The sequence below is a fragment of the Loxodonta africana genome, chromosome 13 (assembly GCF_030014295.1).
Source record: "Loxodonta africana isolate mLoxAfr1 chromosome 13, mLoxAfr1.hap2, whole genome shotgun sequence".
NCBI classification, from domain to species: domain Eukaryota; kingdom Metazoa; phylum Chordata; class Mammalia; order Proboscidea; family Elephantidae; genus Loxodonta; species Loxodonta africana.
The window spans coordinates 52,141,750-52,154,847 of NC_087354.1; the positions used below are offsets into that span (position 1 = coordinate 52,141,750).

Consider the following 13,098-nt stretch of genomic DNA (forward strand, 5'->3'; position numbering starts at 1 on the left):
GCTTCAGAATACTGCTGGTTGGGTGAATAACAATGTTCATATTCCAAGGCTATAGATAGTTTTTAAAGGTAGTTACTTAGACGTTTAAAGAGAAGTATCAGAGCTTCTTAAATAATTACTAGTAGCTTTTGAATGATTTGACTATTTGAAGTAGAAGTATGTATTCAGTTTGTAGCCTGAAACATTATAGCCAGCTATGCATTTAGTGCTGGGATTGTCTGTATAGATCAGTTGGTTTAACATGTACTTTATTATTGATTTGTGTTCTGCATACTTCTAAATATTATTTTGAGGTGGCTCACAGCAAAACCAAAAATCATTAGAGCAAGAGGAAAAAGATAAGGTCCAAATGGAGAAAAGGGGATCAAAGGGAAAATAAATACATATTTAAAACAAAGGCTGAGGGAACTTTTAAATTGAATTTAAAACTTAGTTTAGAATTCCTGGAAGCAGAGGCCAAAGGAGAAACCTCAGTAGCAAAATATAATAATTGATTACAACCAAAGGAAGCGTTAACAGTCATCGAGAGAGAGTAATTCTTTTAAAACTAGCTACTATTTTTGAGCATCATTATATGCTGGGCACTGGGTCAAGAGCTTCACGTAACTAACTTACATCATCCTCACAACAGACGTACAAGGTGAGTCCTGGCATTACCCCATGCTGAATATGAGCACCCTAAAGATGCAGTTAAGGAGGCAAAATGATGTGCATAGGGCCACAGTTAGTACCTGGCAGCTAGGGTTAGACCACAGGCTCCCCCAAAACTCTGGTGCTGTGCTCTGAACTCCTTAACTGATTTCTGGCTCTGAACCCTGACAGAATTTGATGCCTTGATTTTTATAGAGATAAGGGGCATTCAACCCAAACCCACAGCAGAATGAAAAGAGTCTCATGATAATTTTCTGAACAACACAGAACCATTTTTAAAAGTTTGTACTTCCATATTAGCAGACTATTTAAGTATTTTACCAGCTTTTTTGCCTGGCTTCCTCAGTAAGAACACCACCTTCAGTCCAAATTTGAGCAGAAAATTCTTTTCCTGTTGTGAGGTATCTGCCACTGTACCAGAACCCTGTTAACTCCACTGACTTTTTCCACTTGTGAGTTGGGGAAGGGCTGACATTGGATGGACATTCCTGGTGATGTCACCTGGCTCTGGCGGCAATCTTGGCCATATAGTGTATGTTTCATAAAGACATTTGGTGGTTGTGCTCATTTAACGTGTTCAAAATTCAGCAAATGATAGGCACTTTGGTATTAGGACTTATGTGAGCTTCGTAAAGGGAAAAGGAGCTTTTCGTTATGACTAAGGACTTTACGTTTGACTTTCCTTTGTAACCTGACTTTTTCATACCAAGGTCACGAGCATTTCAGAAATAGGTGGTTATTTTTTTCTACCTCAGTGTTTCTCAAACTTCAGTGGACTTCAGAGTCACCTGGAAGGCTTATTAACTCACAGATGGCTGGGCCCCACTCTCAGAACTTCTGACCCAGTAGGTCTGGGGTGGACCTGGGAATTTGCATTTCTAACAAGTTCCCAGATGATGTCAATGCTGCTGGTCTGGGACTGCACTTTGAAAACCACTGAACTAACTCATTAATGACAGTAGAAATAATAACCCACCAAATCTAAGTTCTGTAAAGGCATATGAGTATTTTCTGCTATAACTTTTATATGTAATATAATTAATGTCATTTGTGCATTTTTATATAATTTTAAGTTATTATGCTGTATTAAATGTCTAAAAAATAATTTTTCCCTCTTTCAGTAAGTTTTTGGTCCAAACTTTTTGACTCTTTTTATTGTTATTTTCTTTGCTCTTCTCTCCCCATGTGTTAAGACCTTGTTTTTGTGTTGCATGTTACAGAAATCTTTCAGTGTTTCCTCTCAGCCCGTGAAGTAGCTCGTAGCCGAGATCGAGATAGAATGAACAGTGGGGCAGGGTCTGGGGTTCGAGATGATCCACCTCCTCAGTCTCAGCAAGAGCGAAGGGTCAGCACAGACCTTCCAGAGGGTCAGGATGTGTACACTGCCGCCTGCAACTCTGTCATCCATCGGTGCGCCCTGTTGATACTGGGAGTAAGTCCTGTGATCGATGAGCTGCAGAAGCGAAGGGAGGAAGGACAGCTGCAGCAGCCTTCAGCAAGTGCCTCTGAAGGGGCTGGACTTATGACCAGGTGGGAAAGACTAGGAGCTTAAGAGGCCCTCCTTTGTTACCTTATGGGTTGAAGTGGTTTCTTCTCAAAGTTACAAGGTTCTGAAATTGACATGGATGTGAGGGAGGAAATACAGATTTATGAGGCTGAATTTAAAGTAATGCCAACAAGGATACTGATTCAGCCTAGAATATAAATTTCTGATTAAATGAGAAGGCACAAGTTTTCATACATATAAATAGCAGCAGTTGAGAAATGAAGTTATTTGCAACTCTCTGTAATAATTATAGATGATCTATAATTGAGTGGCGTGCAATTTATTTTGATGTAATTGAGAAGGGCCTTTTGCATGGGCAAGAGTCAGGATTTCCCATCCACAGATGTAACTACTCCTTGCCGTGTATGTGCTGTCTCTGTGCTGCTAGTTCCATTCAATTTTACATTCACTAACGGTCCCAAATTATAAAACTTCTCTTTGTGCACGTGAGACAGGAGTGAAAGTCTTACCGCAGAGAGCCGGCTAGTCCACGCAGGTCCAAATTACAGACTGATCAAATCAAGGAGCGAATCCGATTTGTCTCAGCCTGAATCAGATGAAGAGGGTTACGCACTGGTAGGTATACCTAGAGTCGATAAAAAAGAGTTTTTATTTGCAAGGTATAGATACATAGACTTCGGTTGGAATAAGTAATATACATTTATTTTAGACCTATAAAAACTCTTTTTAAAGAACTTTGAGAGAAATGGGGTGATTATATTGCACAGATATTCATGTATGTATCTGATTCCTTATGGAACATTCTACCTGAGTATATCAGGGTACCCCAGTCTTAACCTCTCCAGAAGTGAACTCATCTTTCTCCCAAGCCTGCCTCTTTCGTATTCTCTATCTTGGTAGGTAATGCTGTTAACTGCCCAGACTGGAGACCTGGGGATCATCCTCAACTCTTCTTTCTGTATTGTCCTCTGATCCCTGCGTTCCCCCACCTCCACAATGCAGTCAGTCACCAAGTCCTGAACGTTCTACCATTACATGTTTTATAACGTTCCTTCTCTCTATCTATTCAGCTGCTACTGTTTCAAACTTTCTTTTGCCTGAAATAGTACAGAAGCCTCCAAACTGGTTGTCCTGTCTTGTTCCCAGCTTCCACCTTTCACTAGAAGAATACTCAAATTGGTGAGGTGCTAATTTATGGAAGAAGTAGGAAGTAATGTATGCCATAGTGTGACAGGGAGAATGTATTACAGAGTGAAAACCTTCTATGAGAATTGCCTCTATCAAGGTGCTTTGGACATGGAGTTGATAACTGGCATTTTGTTTCAGTTGTTCCTCTGCCTTACATGTGTGTGCCACTGGACCTCTCTAGACCTTGGTGTCCCACTGTGTGATATGAGGATAGTAGTGCCTGTTGTATATATGCTGATGTGTCAGACTTGGCTCCTGGCCCTGAATCTACCTCTGAAGGGCTTGTGAGACCTTGGTCATGTCATGTGACAGCTAAAACAGAAACTGATTTTTTTGAACTGGTTGATCCATAAGCTCCATTTTTAGTGCTGAAATTCCTCTATTATATGAATTGAGCTAGTAGATACGAAAATGTTTTTGAAAAGTATAAAGTGCTATATAAATACAAAGCTATTTACAAGAAACTTCAAGAATAAAAGATTGCTCATCTAAGGAAAGTTGAACAGTGTCTTCAAGCAGATTTCACTGTATCCTGAGGCTTTTGTTTTTCCTCTTTTTCTCCTCCGTGACTGCATTCTCCATTAGTCTCTATGCTCCCGGTCTTGCAGTCTACTGAGATTTCTCTCTCAGTGCATTTATTTTTCCACCTGATTGATCTCATTATCAGTCCCCTAACCTGGTGATAATTGTAAAACAGATCAATGAAGTTACAAATGGCTAATCTGCAAAACTTGTATTAATGATGATGTATAACGGTTTCTGGCAGTAGTGGATATGTACTTATTAAATGTTCAATTAGTAAAGACTAAATAAAATAAAAGCATAGATAATGTCATTTCTTGGCTCGAAATCCTCCAATGACTTCAGTTTTTCTCATTTCTCAGCAAAGACCCCAAGTCCTTACAGAGGCCTATATTGCCCTACATGATCTGCCCACTCTCTCTCTCTCTCTTCTGCTGTTTTCTCCTTATTGTTGCTCTTCTGCTGCCACACTGGCCTCTTGACTGTTCCATGAACATACCAGGCAGGTTCGCCTCAGGACCTATACCTGCCTCTTTCTTCTGCCTGGAACATGCTTGTCTGCTTGGCTAATTCCCTCACCTTCTTCAGGTCCTCATTCTGGTCTTACTTTTTAAAGCAGGCCTCCCCTCACCACCCTATTTAAAATTGCAGTGTTCCTGCCCTCCACATCCTCACTCCCTGCCCGCCTTGCTTTACTCTGCTTTTTCCATAGCACCTATCATCTAATATATAGTGTACTTATTTATTATATTTATTGGTAAGTTTCTACCAGCCTAGAATATAAGCCCTTTGAGGGCAGGAATTTTTTTTTCTGTTTTATTTACTGCTGTATCCCAAGGACCTGTAATAGTGCCTGGTACATAGTAGGCAGTCAGTAAATATTTTTTTGAAAGAATAGATGACTGACTGTCTAATCTATTTTAGTAAAATTTTTATTCCTTTCTTTCCACTCTTTAGTTCAGGCACTCATTACCTTTGCCGACTGGTCGTTTTCAAACTGGTCTACCTACTTTTTCCAGTCTCACTCCTTAGACACTGCTCCCAAAGTTAGAGCTCTTAAAACGCATGTACACAACAGCAACAACACACCTACTGGTCATGCCACCTTCATACTCGAAAAACTCAGTGACTCTCTTATTGCCTACCCAGAAATCAAGGTTTCTGGAAAATGTCACCTGCCTGCTTTTGGAGTTTTCCTCTGCAGGAATCTGCATGTTTGCCATATTATTCCATCTGCCAGACCCCAAACACACCTCTTCAGCCTTTGCTTATGCACCCTTTGTCTTAAACGTCCCTCTCCCTGGTTTTCTTGCTGAAGTGCTGTCTCTCCTTCAGTGACTGGTTAAAATGTCACCTTTTCCAGAAAGCTTTCCCAGATTGCTTACTCATAGCAAATCTCCTTGTTATTCCCATGGCAGTTTGTTAGTACCTCTAATAAACCACAATTTGTCTCATATTGGACATATTTATGTGTCATTAATATTTCCGTTCAGTAGACCTCCTAGGTCTAGTTCGTTCATTTTTTAATGCCTGTGATAACGCCCTTATTGTTTCACATACTGTTTTAGACATATTTGAACTGAAATGAAAAGATAAGGATGAGTGTGAAGTAGCATACTTTTTGGAAACAAACAATGAAATATGACGTAGAGTCAGAATAGCTTTAAGACTCACTATGGATTTTGACCTGGGGCAAGACATGTAAGCTTCCTGAGCCCCAGCTTCTCTGTCTCTGTAATGGATGTTTGCTACCTGTTATACTTGCCCCAGCTGGGTTGTTGTGACAAGCAAGTTCGGTAATATGATTTCAAAACATTTAAAAAATTATCAGTGGGGAAGGTAGATCAATGGAGGAAGGTTTAGTCTGTAATTGATTGCCCAGATGGTTCATTTAGTTTTTACAGAATTTTAAAAAGATTAATAAATGTGTTTTCCAAGAAAGATTGACTCGATCATCTTTCATTATGGGATATTTTGGGCAGTGTCACGATTAGGTGGAAAAGACAAGATGTAGAGAGATTCTGTTGGAGATGAAGGGAAACCTGGGTTGTGCTTTGAGCTTCAGAGAGCCTGGGCAGATGATGAGGAGTAAGCAGTGGGCTAGTTTGGTTACTCTAAAATATGTTACCCTTCTATCCTGTATGCGGCTATTTAACATCACTGTTCATCTTCTCAATATCTGGTAGTGGCTCGTTTACCCTGAATTGTTAGTGAGTGAAATGCCTTTGAAAAGTGACTGACATTAAGCAGTATTATGAGATGTATCTTCTACTCCTGTGTTTTAGTAAACAGCGAATACCAAACCTAAGTTTAAACGTTAGAGCGACAGTTGTCAACTGCCAGTCAACATTTCTTACAACACTCTGCTAATCTATTCCCTACTCCCCTCTTTTCTCAGAGGGTTTGATTTAGCTCACAAAAATAGATAGCTACAAGAGGATAAATTGTATGAATGAATTAGGGGAGAAGCTGAGAGAGGAAAATAGTGCACACTTCAGCGTATACCTTATGGTGTCCTCTATAATTGCTAGAGGTGGCCCATGTGTTTGGTGCTAAGTTTTTTAAAAGCCAAAGCAGACGGGAAAAGCATAATGGGTCATATGATTCACAGCATCCAAAAGATAGAAAAAACAAGCCAGTTGTTTAAGAGAAACACAGATATTTCTGATTCTAAGGCCTGAGATAAATTTCTTCCACAAGCCCTCATGGCAAAAGTACTATGTGATAAAGATGTTTTATTTTATAACACAAAGGAGCCTTCAGGAGCTGTTTTGATGGCCGGGGCTGTTTTGTCTGGCCCCAAATGGCCTGAGAATATACTTCTATCTGTTGATGTACGTGTGTGTATGTATATGTGTATATGTCTGGGGTTGCGTATAAAATAAAATGCATTTATCTCCAGTGTAGGTGTATGTGCCTATATGTGTGACCAGGTGAAGCTTTTCTGCACTGACATGTTCCTAATGATCTATTTTGTCACTTCTGCATCCTTTCTTTGCTACCACCTTTTCTGACTGTGGTAGAGTACAATTGAGATTTCTAAGACATCATAATATCAAGTTTATACATAAACTTGGAAGCCCTGGTGGCATAGTGGTTAAGACCTATGGCTGCTAATCAAAAAGTTGGCAGTTCAAATCCATCAGGCACTCCTTGGATACCCTATGGGGCAGTTCTGCTCTGTTCTGTAGGGTCGCTATGAGTCAAAATCGACTCAACGGCAACAGGTTTTTTACACATAAACTTAAGTCATATATGGTTGACCATATGGATAAAGTAGATAGTTGCCTATGTGGTGTCTCCAGAAAATACACACACACACTCTCACACACACAGAGAAATATACTTCCATTCTGCCTGAAGGTCTTCACTGTGTTTTATTCAACTGTCTGATATTTCACCACTTTGAAATCTCTTTAACAGTCAGATCCCTCAAAACATTTTAAAAACCTTTTGAAATACTACCAGCCTAGAACTATGTTATTCTTCTACTGGCATGGATTAATCAGATACTTGTCCTCTAAACACTTAGCCAAGGCTACTGGGAGCTTTGAAAAGAATGGAACGTGAGGGTAGAAGAAGGAAAAGTAATTTCTGAGAATGGGACTTTGCTGTAGAGGCTTTAGGCATCTATAGGGTATTAATAAGGCCATACTGTGTCTGAAGATAAGAGACGAAGATTCCAAAGAAGAAAATAACAACAAAGGCAAACTTCTGCTACTTTACTGTGTTAACTAACATTCGCATTGACTTTGCGTTTGCATTAGTATCTCAGAGTTACATGCTTGACCTTCCTTACAGCTGTTTTGTGATGGGTTTTTAGAGATTTTTGTTGTTGGTCTGACTGCTGGATATCGTTGTAATTATATAATTATTTTTAATTCTAGCACTCTATAAAATCTTAATCTGAAAATATTTTTCACAACTAAATTTTTATTTTTTTACTTTTAATAGAGTGGAAGACGAAATGTTGATTTGGATCTAGCATCATCTCATAGGAAGAGAGGTAAGTCTTGAGAACGTATTAAATATCTGGTAAAAGTAAGCAGCTGTTTTTCTATTCAATATGTTTAGATCTGATTGTCATTGAAATGTTATTGCAAAAAAATAAGTTAATATAAAAATATTTTATCAGAAGATGTGAAAGGAAGACTGTTTTCTTTATACATACTTTTATAATCTGGGAATGTTTAGGATTTAATAATCAGTTCTGTTTCTTGCTTGTCATATTTTTTGACTTTTTAAAAGTTCTATGGAATACCAGAAACAGTGCATTCCATTACAGGGGGTTTTATTCATAATTTGCCATAAATTTTAGCTCACTGATATAGTTGCTATAGTTTAAATGATATTACAAGGGAGACTTCTCTTTACCCTATCTAATCCCCCTATAAACACACACACAGACACACACACGCATACCACACACACACACACACACACACACAGTTGCCTTCCAGGTGATTCTGAATCATGGTAGCCCCCACACACAGATACACACATTTTCAAACTGGAAGTTCCTGGGTTTTTTCTTTCTTGGCCTCTTAAGATAAAGCACGTGAGAGATGAATTTATGATTACTTCTTTTGGACTTTTCCTTTAGGAGTAATTTTCCAACATCATCAAGAGTTAAGGCCTTTTGTTAGGAGCTTAATGAATCATAGAGTTAACTCTTGGTTATATGTATAAATAGAGGGAAAGAACAGCAGTTTTAGATAATACAAATCCAAGGATAACTAAAAAGTCTCATAGAGTATTATTCTCTGTTAACTGAAACTTCTACTAAATTCATTTGTGCTGTGGTTATGAAAATGTGAAATGTTAAAAATTGCTAGTAGTGACAGTTTTCTAAATGCCCCTATGAGGGGGGGAGGGGTGGGGGAGGGAGAGATATTTCCATGATATTAAACCTTTTGTATTACAAAATGAAACCCTTCTCTTGTGCTGACTTCCTTAGCAGGAAGCTAGGATTCCTCCTATAGGGAAAAAAAAAAAATTTAGGAATGAGGGAAAGAAACATACACATGACTTTATTCATTTTTGTGTTTATAACTGAGAAGAAGAAATATTGGCGTATCTATAAAGTTTGGTAGTGTTTTATTCTTTAGTTACAATAGAGAGTGATTTTTCTGAAATATTAGGAATGATAAGGACCAGAGCTGGTGCTTGCTTTATTGAAAAGACTTTTGAGAATGTAACATATCAAAGCTGCTGTGTTTCTAAAAAAAATTACAAGGTATGTGTGATATCAAAGAAATTAAGTGATGTTTAGCATAATGTGAAATATGTGTTTTTTTTTATGTTTCAATTATTTCAAAACTGATAATTCATGTGTCATAATCAGCCAGAGTATCCTTTTCCTTAACCACTTGACTTAGGAATTAAATATTTGTTTAGCTCAGGTTGTTGCTAAAATTTCAATGTTATATTAATGAATGCATGTCATTTGGTGCTGGAGAGAAGATGGCTCCAAACTTACTGAGTTGCATGAGAAATCCAACCTATAAGAGCTTTGTACTATAAATAGTATAAAATATAATAAAATAACTATACATAGTATAGTTATTACTAATTATATAAATGTAATTATATTTATAAGTGATAGTCCATTGGCTAAAATTATTCTTTTCTCCAAGCTCTTTATCGTGCATACAGAAATATAAATTTGGGATTCAACCCATGTTAACCAAGCATATAGCAAGGTGATATCTTTGGGATAAAACAGAAAATGGTATTTTTATCTTTGACTTATCAACAACCTAACCTAGAATTAGAGTGGAATTATTTAGGAGGAATTAATATAACACTTTCAAATTACGTGAGAAGAATTTAAAAACAATTATCCTACAAGTAACTATGGATTTCCTATAGTTTTAAATCTAAATAGATCCAAATGAATTGAGCCATTAACCCACATTTTATTTTTGGATAAACCGTTTTCTTCAAAAGCTCAAGGTGGTACCAAAACCTGTTAACTTGTCATAATTTAACTCTATTTTGTTGAAAACAGAAAACTATATACAGTACCTAATAGGTAAAGCTTTTTTAAAAACTACCCACTTAGGAAGTTATTACAGGGAAGCAAACTAGTTCTATACATTTTCATGATACCATTTAATGTGATATCAATTTGTTCTAGCTATCTTTTTATCATCCCATTTTAATGTTCCCAGGGAAAAGTTCTGCTAATGGTTTTGCTCCTGGGGACTGGTGACAAGAGAGTAGAGGAGTTTTTATTTCAGGAAGGATAGAAAAATGAAAAATTACTTTTCAATCTCATAAACCCTAGAGTTTGTGAATTCAGCAATGAAAATCTATACTTTCCTTCATTTTATTGTAATGAATTTCCTCCTTTAAAAGGAAATTACCAATGAAAATATATTTAAGATACTATATTTTAAAGGAATTTTTTTTTTTTTTTTAATGTTGTGAAGTTACTACCCTTTGACCACAGTGGGTTTTTTTCTTTTTTGGCTCGTTTGTTTTGTTTTGCATTTTTGTTTTACTCTTAAAAGATGGTAAAATAAACCACTATGTATTTTCCTTATTTATTGTCAATATGGACCATATCCCATAAACAATAATATGCGTATCTTCAATCGGGCAGATGAACCTACCAAATCTGAGAGCTGTTTGCGACCATTCATACCACCAGGTGTTCTGAATCTGACTTAGGCCATGAAGGACAAGCAAATGTCCAGCCAAGTAAGAATTCTTCTGTGGGTCTGTTTACCCCCTTGTAATATTTTGAAGAGGACTGTAAGCTTTTTTCCTCTCACGAAGCTTTCCCATAGCCAAATGTATTTGTTAGTCTCGGTGGTTCCGAGTTTCCAAAAGCCTGGCAAGAGCAGTAGAAAAAAGATAATGTTTAATTATATCCTTTTAATTGAAATTAAATGGGTGTATAAGTGTCGGTTAAAGGTTATATATACATTTTTAGCTGCCCTTCTCATGCCTCCAGAGACTCCTATAATCTCGTTGTTTACATTGAGGGCACCAGGACTCATGCAGTTCCACCCTGATTGCCCTTCCCCCCTCACTTCTGTTACTGTTTCACAGGACTCAAGCTGTTGGTCCAAGACAAGGAATGATGGAAAGGGGCAGAGCAATACGAAAAACAGATTAGCTCAGCCTCCTTGATCAGCGTTTTAAATGCAGCAAAGCTAAATTCTAAAAGCAAAAATACATCATAATTTGCTTTAAAATAGACAGATGAAACAGATATTTCTTCTGCATATCTCCTAGGAGTTAATATGAAATTTGCATTTATTGAATGCTTCTTTTTTTTTTAAACTGTTTATTGTGTGCCAAACATTGTTCTAAGCATTCCAAAAATATTAACTCATTAAATTCTGATAACAGCCCATTGAAATTTTTGACAAAACCTGTCAAAATATGTTGAAATTTTGGTACTTTGGTAAAAGATTTGGTGTAGTTGTATAGAACTGAGCTGATTCTTCATAGAAATAAAATTCTTTTGCAGGTACTTGGTTTCCATGTTCGTGTTTAGGCTGAAGCTGATGGAGTGAAAAATGGTGGTGATATCAAAGCAAAAACTTAGAAGCAGCTTCGGGAATCTTATTAGTTAAAATACTATATGGTTCTTTTTTTTTTTTCTCTAGGTTTCCAGATATACTACTAGGGTTTTATTGCTAAAATCATGCTGGAAACATTTAGCAGCATGTATCTCGTGGTATAAAATGTATGCATGAAGCGCTGTTTTATTTATGCATTTCAAACTGGAGTATATAAACAAAGAAGAGCCAATGTCACTGTTGTCTCTTGTATCAAATTTCTCCTTTTGTCTTCTGATTCTGTGTGGTAGTGTATTTACTCCTTTTTGGCCAGTTGAGCCCCAGAAAAAAGAAGAGCTTCAAGCAAGTACATGATGGCATGTTTAATTTTTTTTCCCCTTTTAGCTTGCCTACATATTTTATGGTTTACAAAGTATGTATTGCAGCTCTGCCATGTTCATTTTGAAAGTGCCATTTAAGAACTAAAGTTGTAAGGACAAGTAAACACTCTAAAAAAATTATTGTTGGACATTGTATCATGTTTTCTTTATATAGTAGGTGAAACTGAATTAAGCATTAAGTGAGAATTGGGCTTGGTCTCAATTACTCTGTAGAAACTTTGATAATGCTTTTCAAACATAGTATTTCCTATATTCAGATAAAACAACACAGAGCAAAGCAGTTATATATTTATTATCATTATTATTATTTGAGTCCATTCATCTCCCATTTCCATGCTGTAAGTTTTTCTGTTCCAAAGTATTTTTGATGTTAGACTGAACTTTTGGGTTTAAATTATTTTGCTTATTCATCCTAATGCTTTTATATAGTGTTTTTCCTGTTCTTATATTTTATTCATGGAGTTTTATCAGGGTCATGCACCTAATAAATTGCATCCTTTAAATTAGAGGTCAGCAAACTTAGTGGACCAGTGGGCCATATCTGGGCCTGCCACCTGTTGGTGTAAAGAATATTTGATTGGAACACAGCCATGCTTGTTTGTTTATGTATAGTCTGTGGCTGCTTTCACGCTACAACGGCAGAGCTGAGTAGTGGCAGTAGAGACCATGTGGCCTGCAAAGCCTCAAATATTTACTCTCTGGCACTTTACAGAAGAAATTTGCTGACCCTTGCTTAAAATTGCAGAGAGAGTTTAGTTTTGGGTTTGGTCAGCCATTCCATAGAACATTTGGGTGTATATGAAGATAATTCACTACATGTATGTAAGTTCTTCATGACTGGATCTTTGTATAGGCAGGCAATTGAGATTTCCATGGATTGATAATTTGCGAGTTGATTAATAACAGGAATATGTAAGACTGCTGCCCATAAAATTAGGGAATTCATGTTATTACTTTGGCAGGTCAATTTCTTTGAGCTTTCATTTCCTCATTTGAGGAAACTGGATTAGATCTTCTTTAAGCTGTCTCTCATTTCTGTGGTTTTAGCGCTAACGTAGTTACATAATTTATTTTCATTTTGAGAAGTAAAACAGAGGAACTTTTTATTCTGAAATTTTATTATTGAAAAAACAAGCTCAATGCAAGGGACCAAAAGCTGTTATTTGTAAATTAAGGATAAATCCAAATTCTAAATTTGAGGTGCTTAAAGAAATGAAAAAAGAGTATTTCTTTTTTTTTTTTTTTACATGAACAGCTGCTTTCTTCTTTAAATATCATTTTTAGTTTAATCCATTATACATCTGTGACATTATTC

General features: G+C 36.8%; 1 protein-coding gene across 13 annotated transcripts in view; it reads left to right on the top strand.

Annotated features, from left to right (window-relative positions):
• Positions 1 to 13,098, top strand: part of HERC1 (HECT and RLD domain containing E3 ubiquitin protein ligase family member 1) — a 197,025-nt gene that overhangs the window by 107,768 nt on the left and 76,159 nt on the right. For 11 of the 13 annotated variants that reach the window (XR_010317426.1, XR_010317425.1, XM_064267422.1 and 8 more), the window contains 3 exons: positions 1,845 to 2,181; positions 2,653 to 2,773; positions 7,823 to 7,874. Coding sequence is in view for 11 of the 13 variants with exons in the window: in XM_064267422.1 (XP_064123492.1) it covers positions 1,845 to 2,181; positions 2,653 to 2,773; positions 7,823 to 7,874 (510 nt within the window). In the remaining 2 variants the exon portion in view is untranslated. The remainder of the gene's footprint in view (positions 1 to 1,844; positions 2,182 to 2,652; positions 2,774 to 7,822; positions 7,875 to 13,098) is intronic. The other 2 variants (XM_064267428.1, XM_064267430.1) reach the window with 1 other exon arrangement.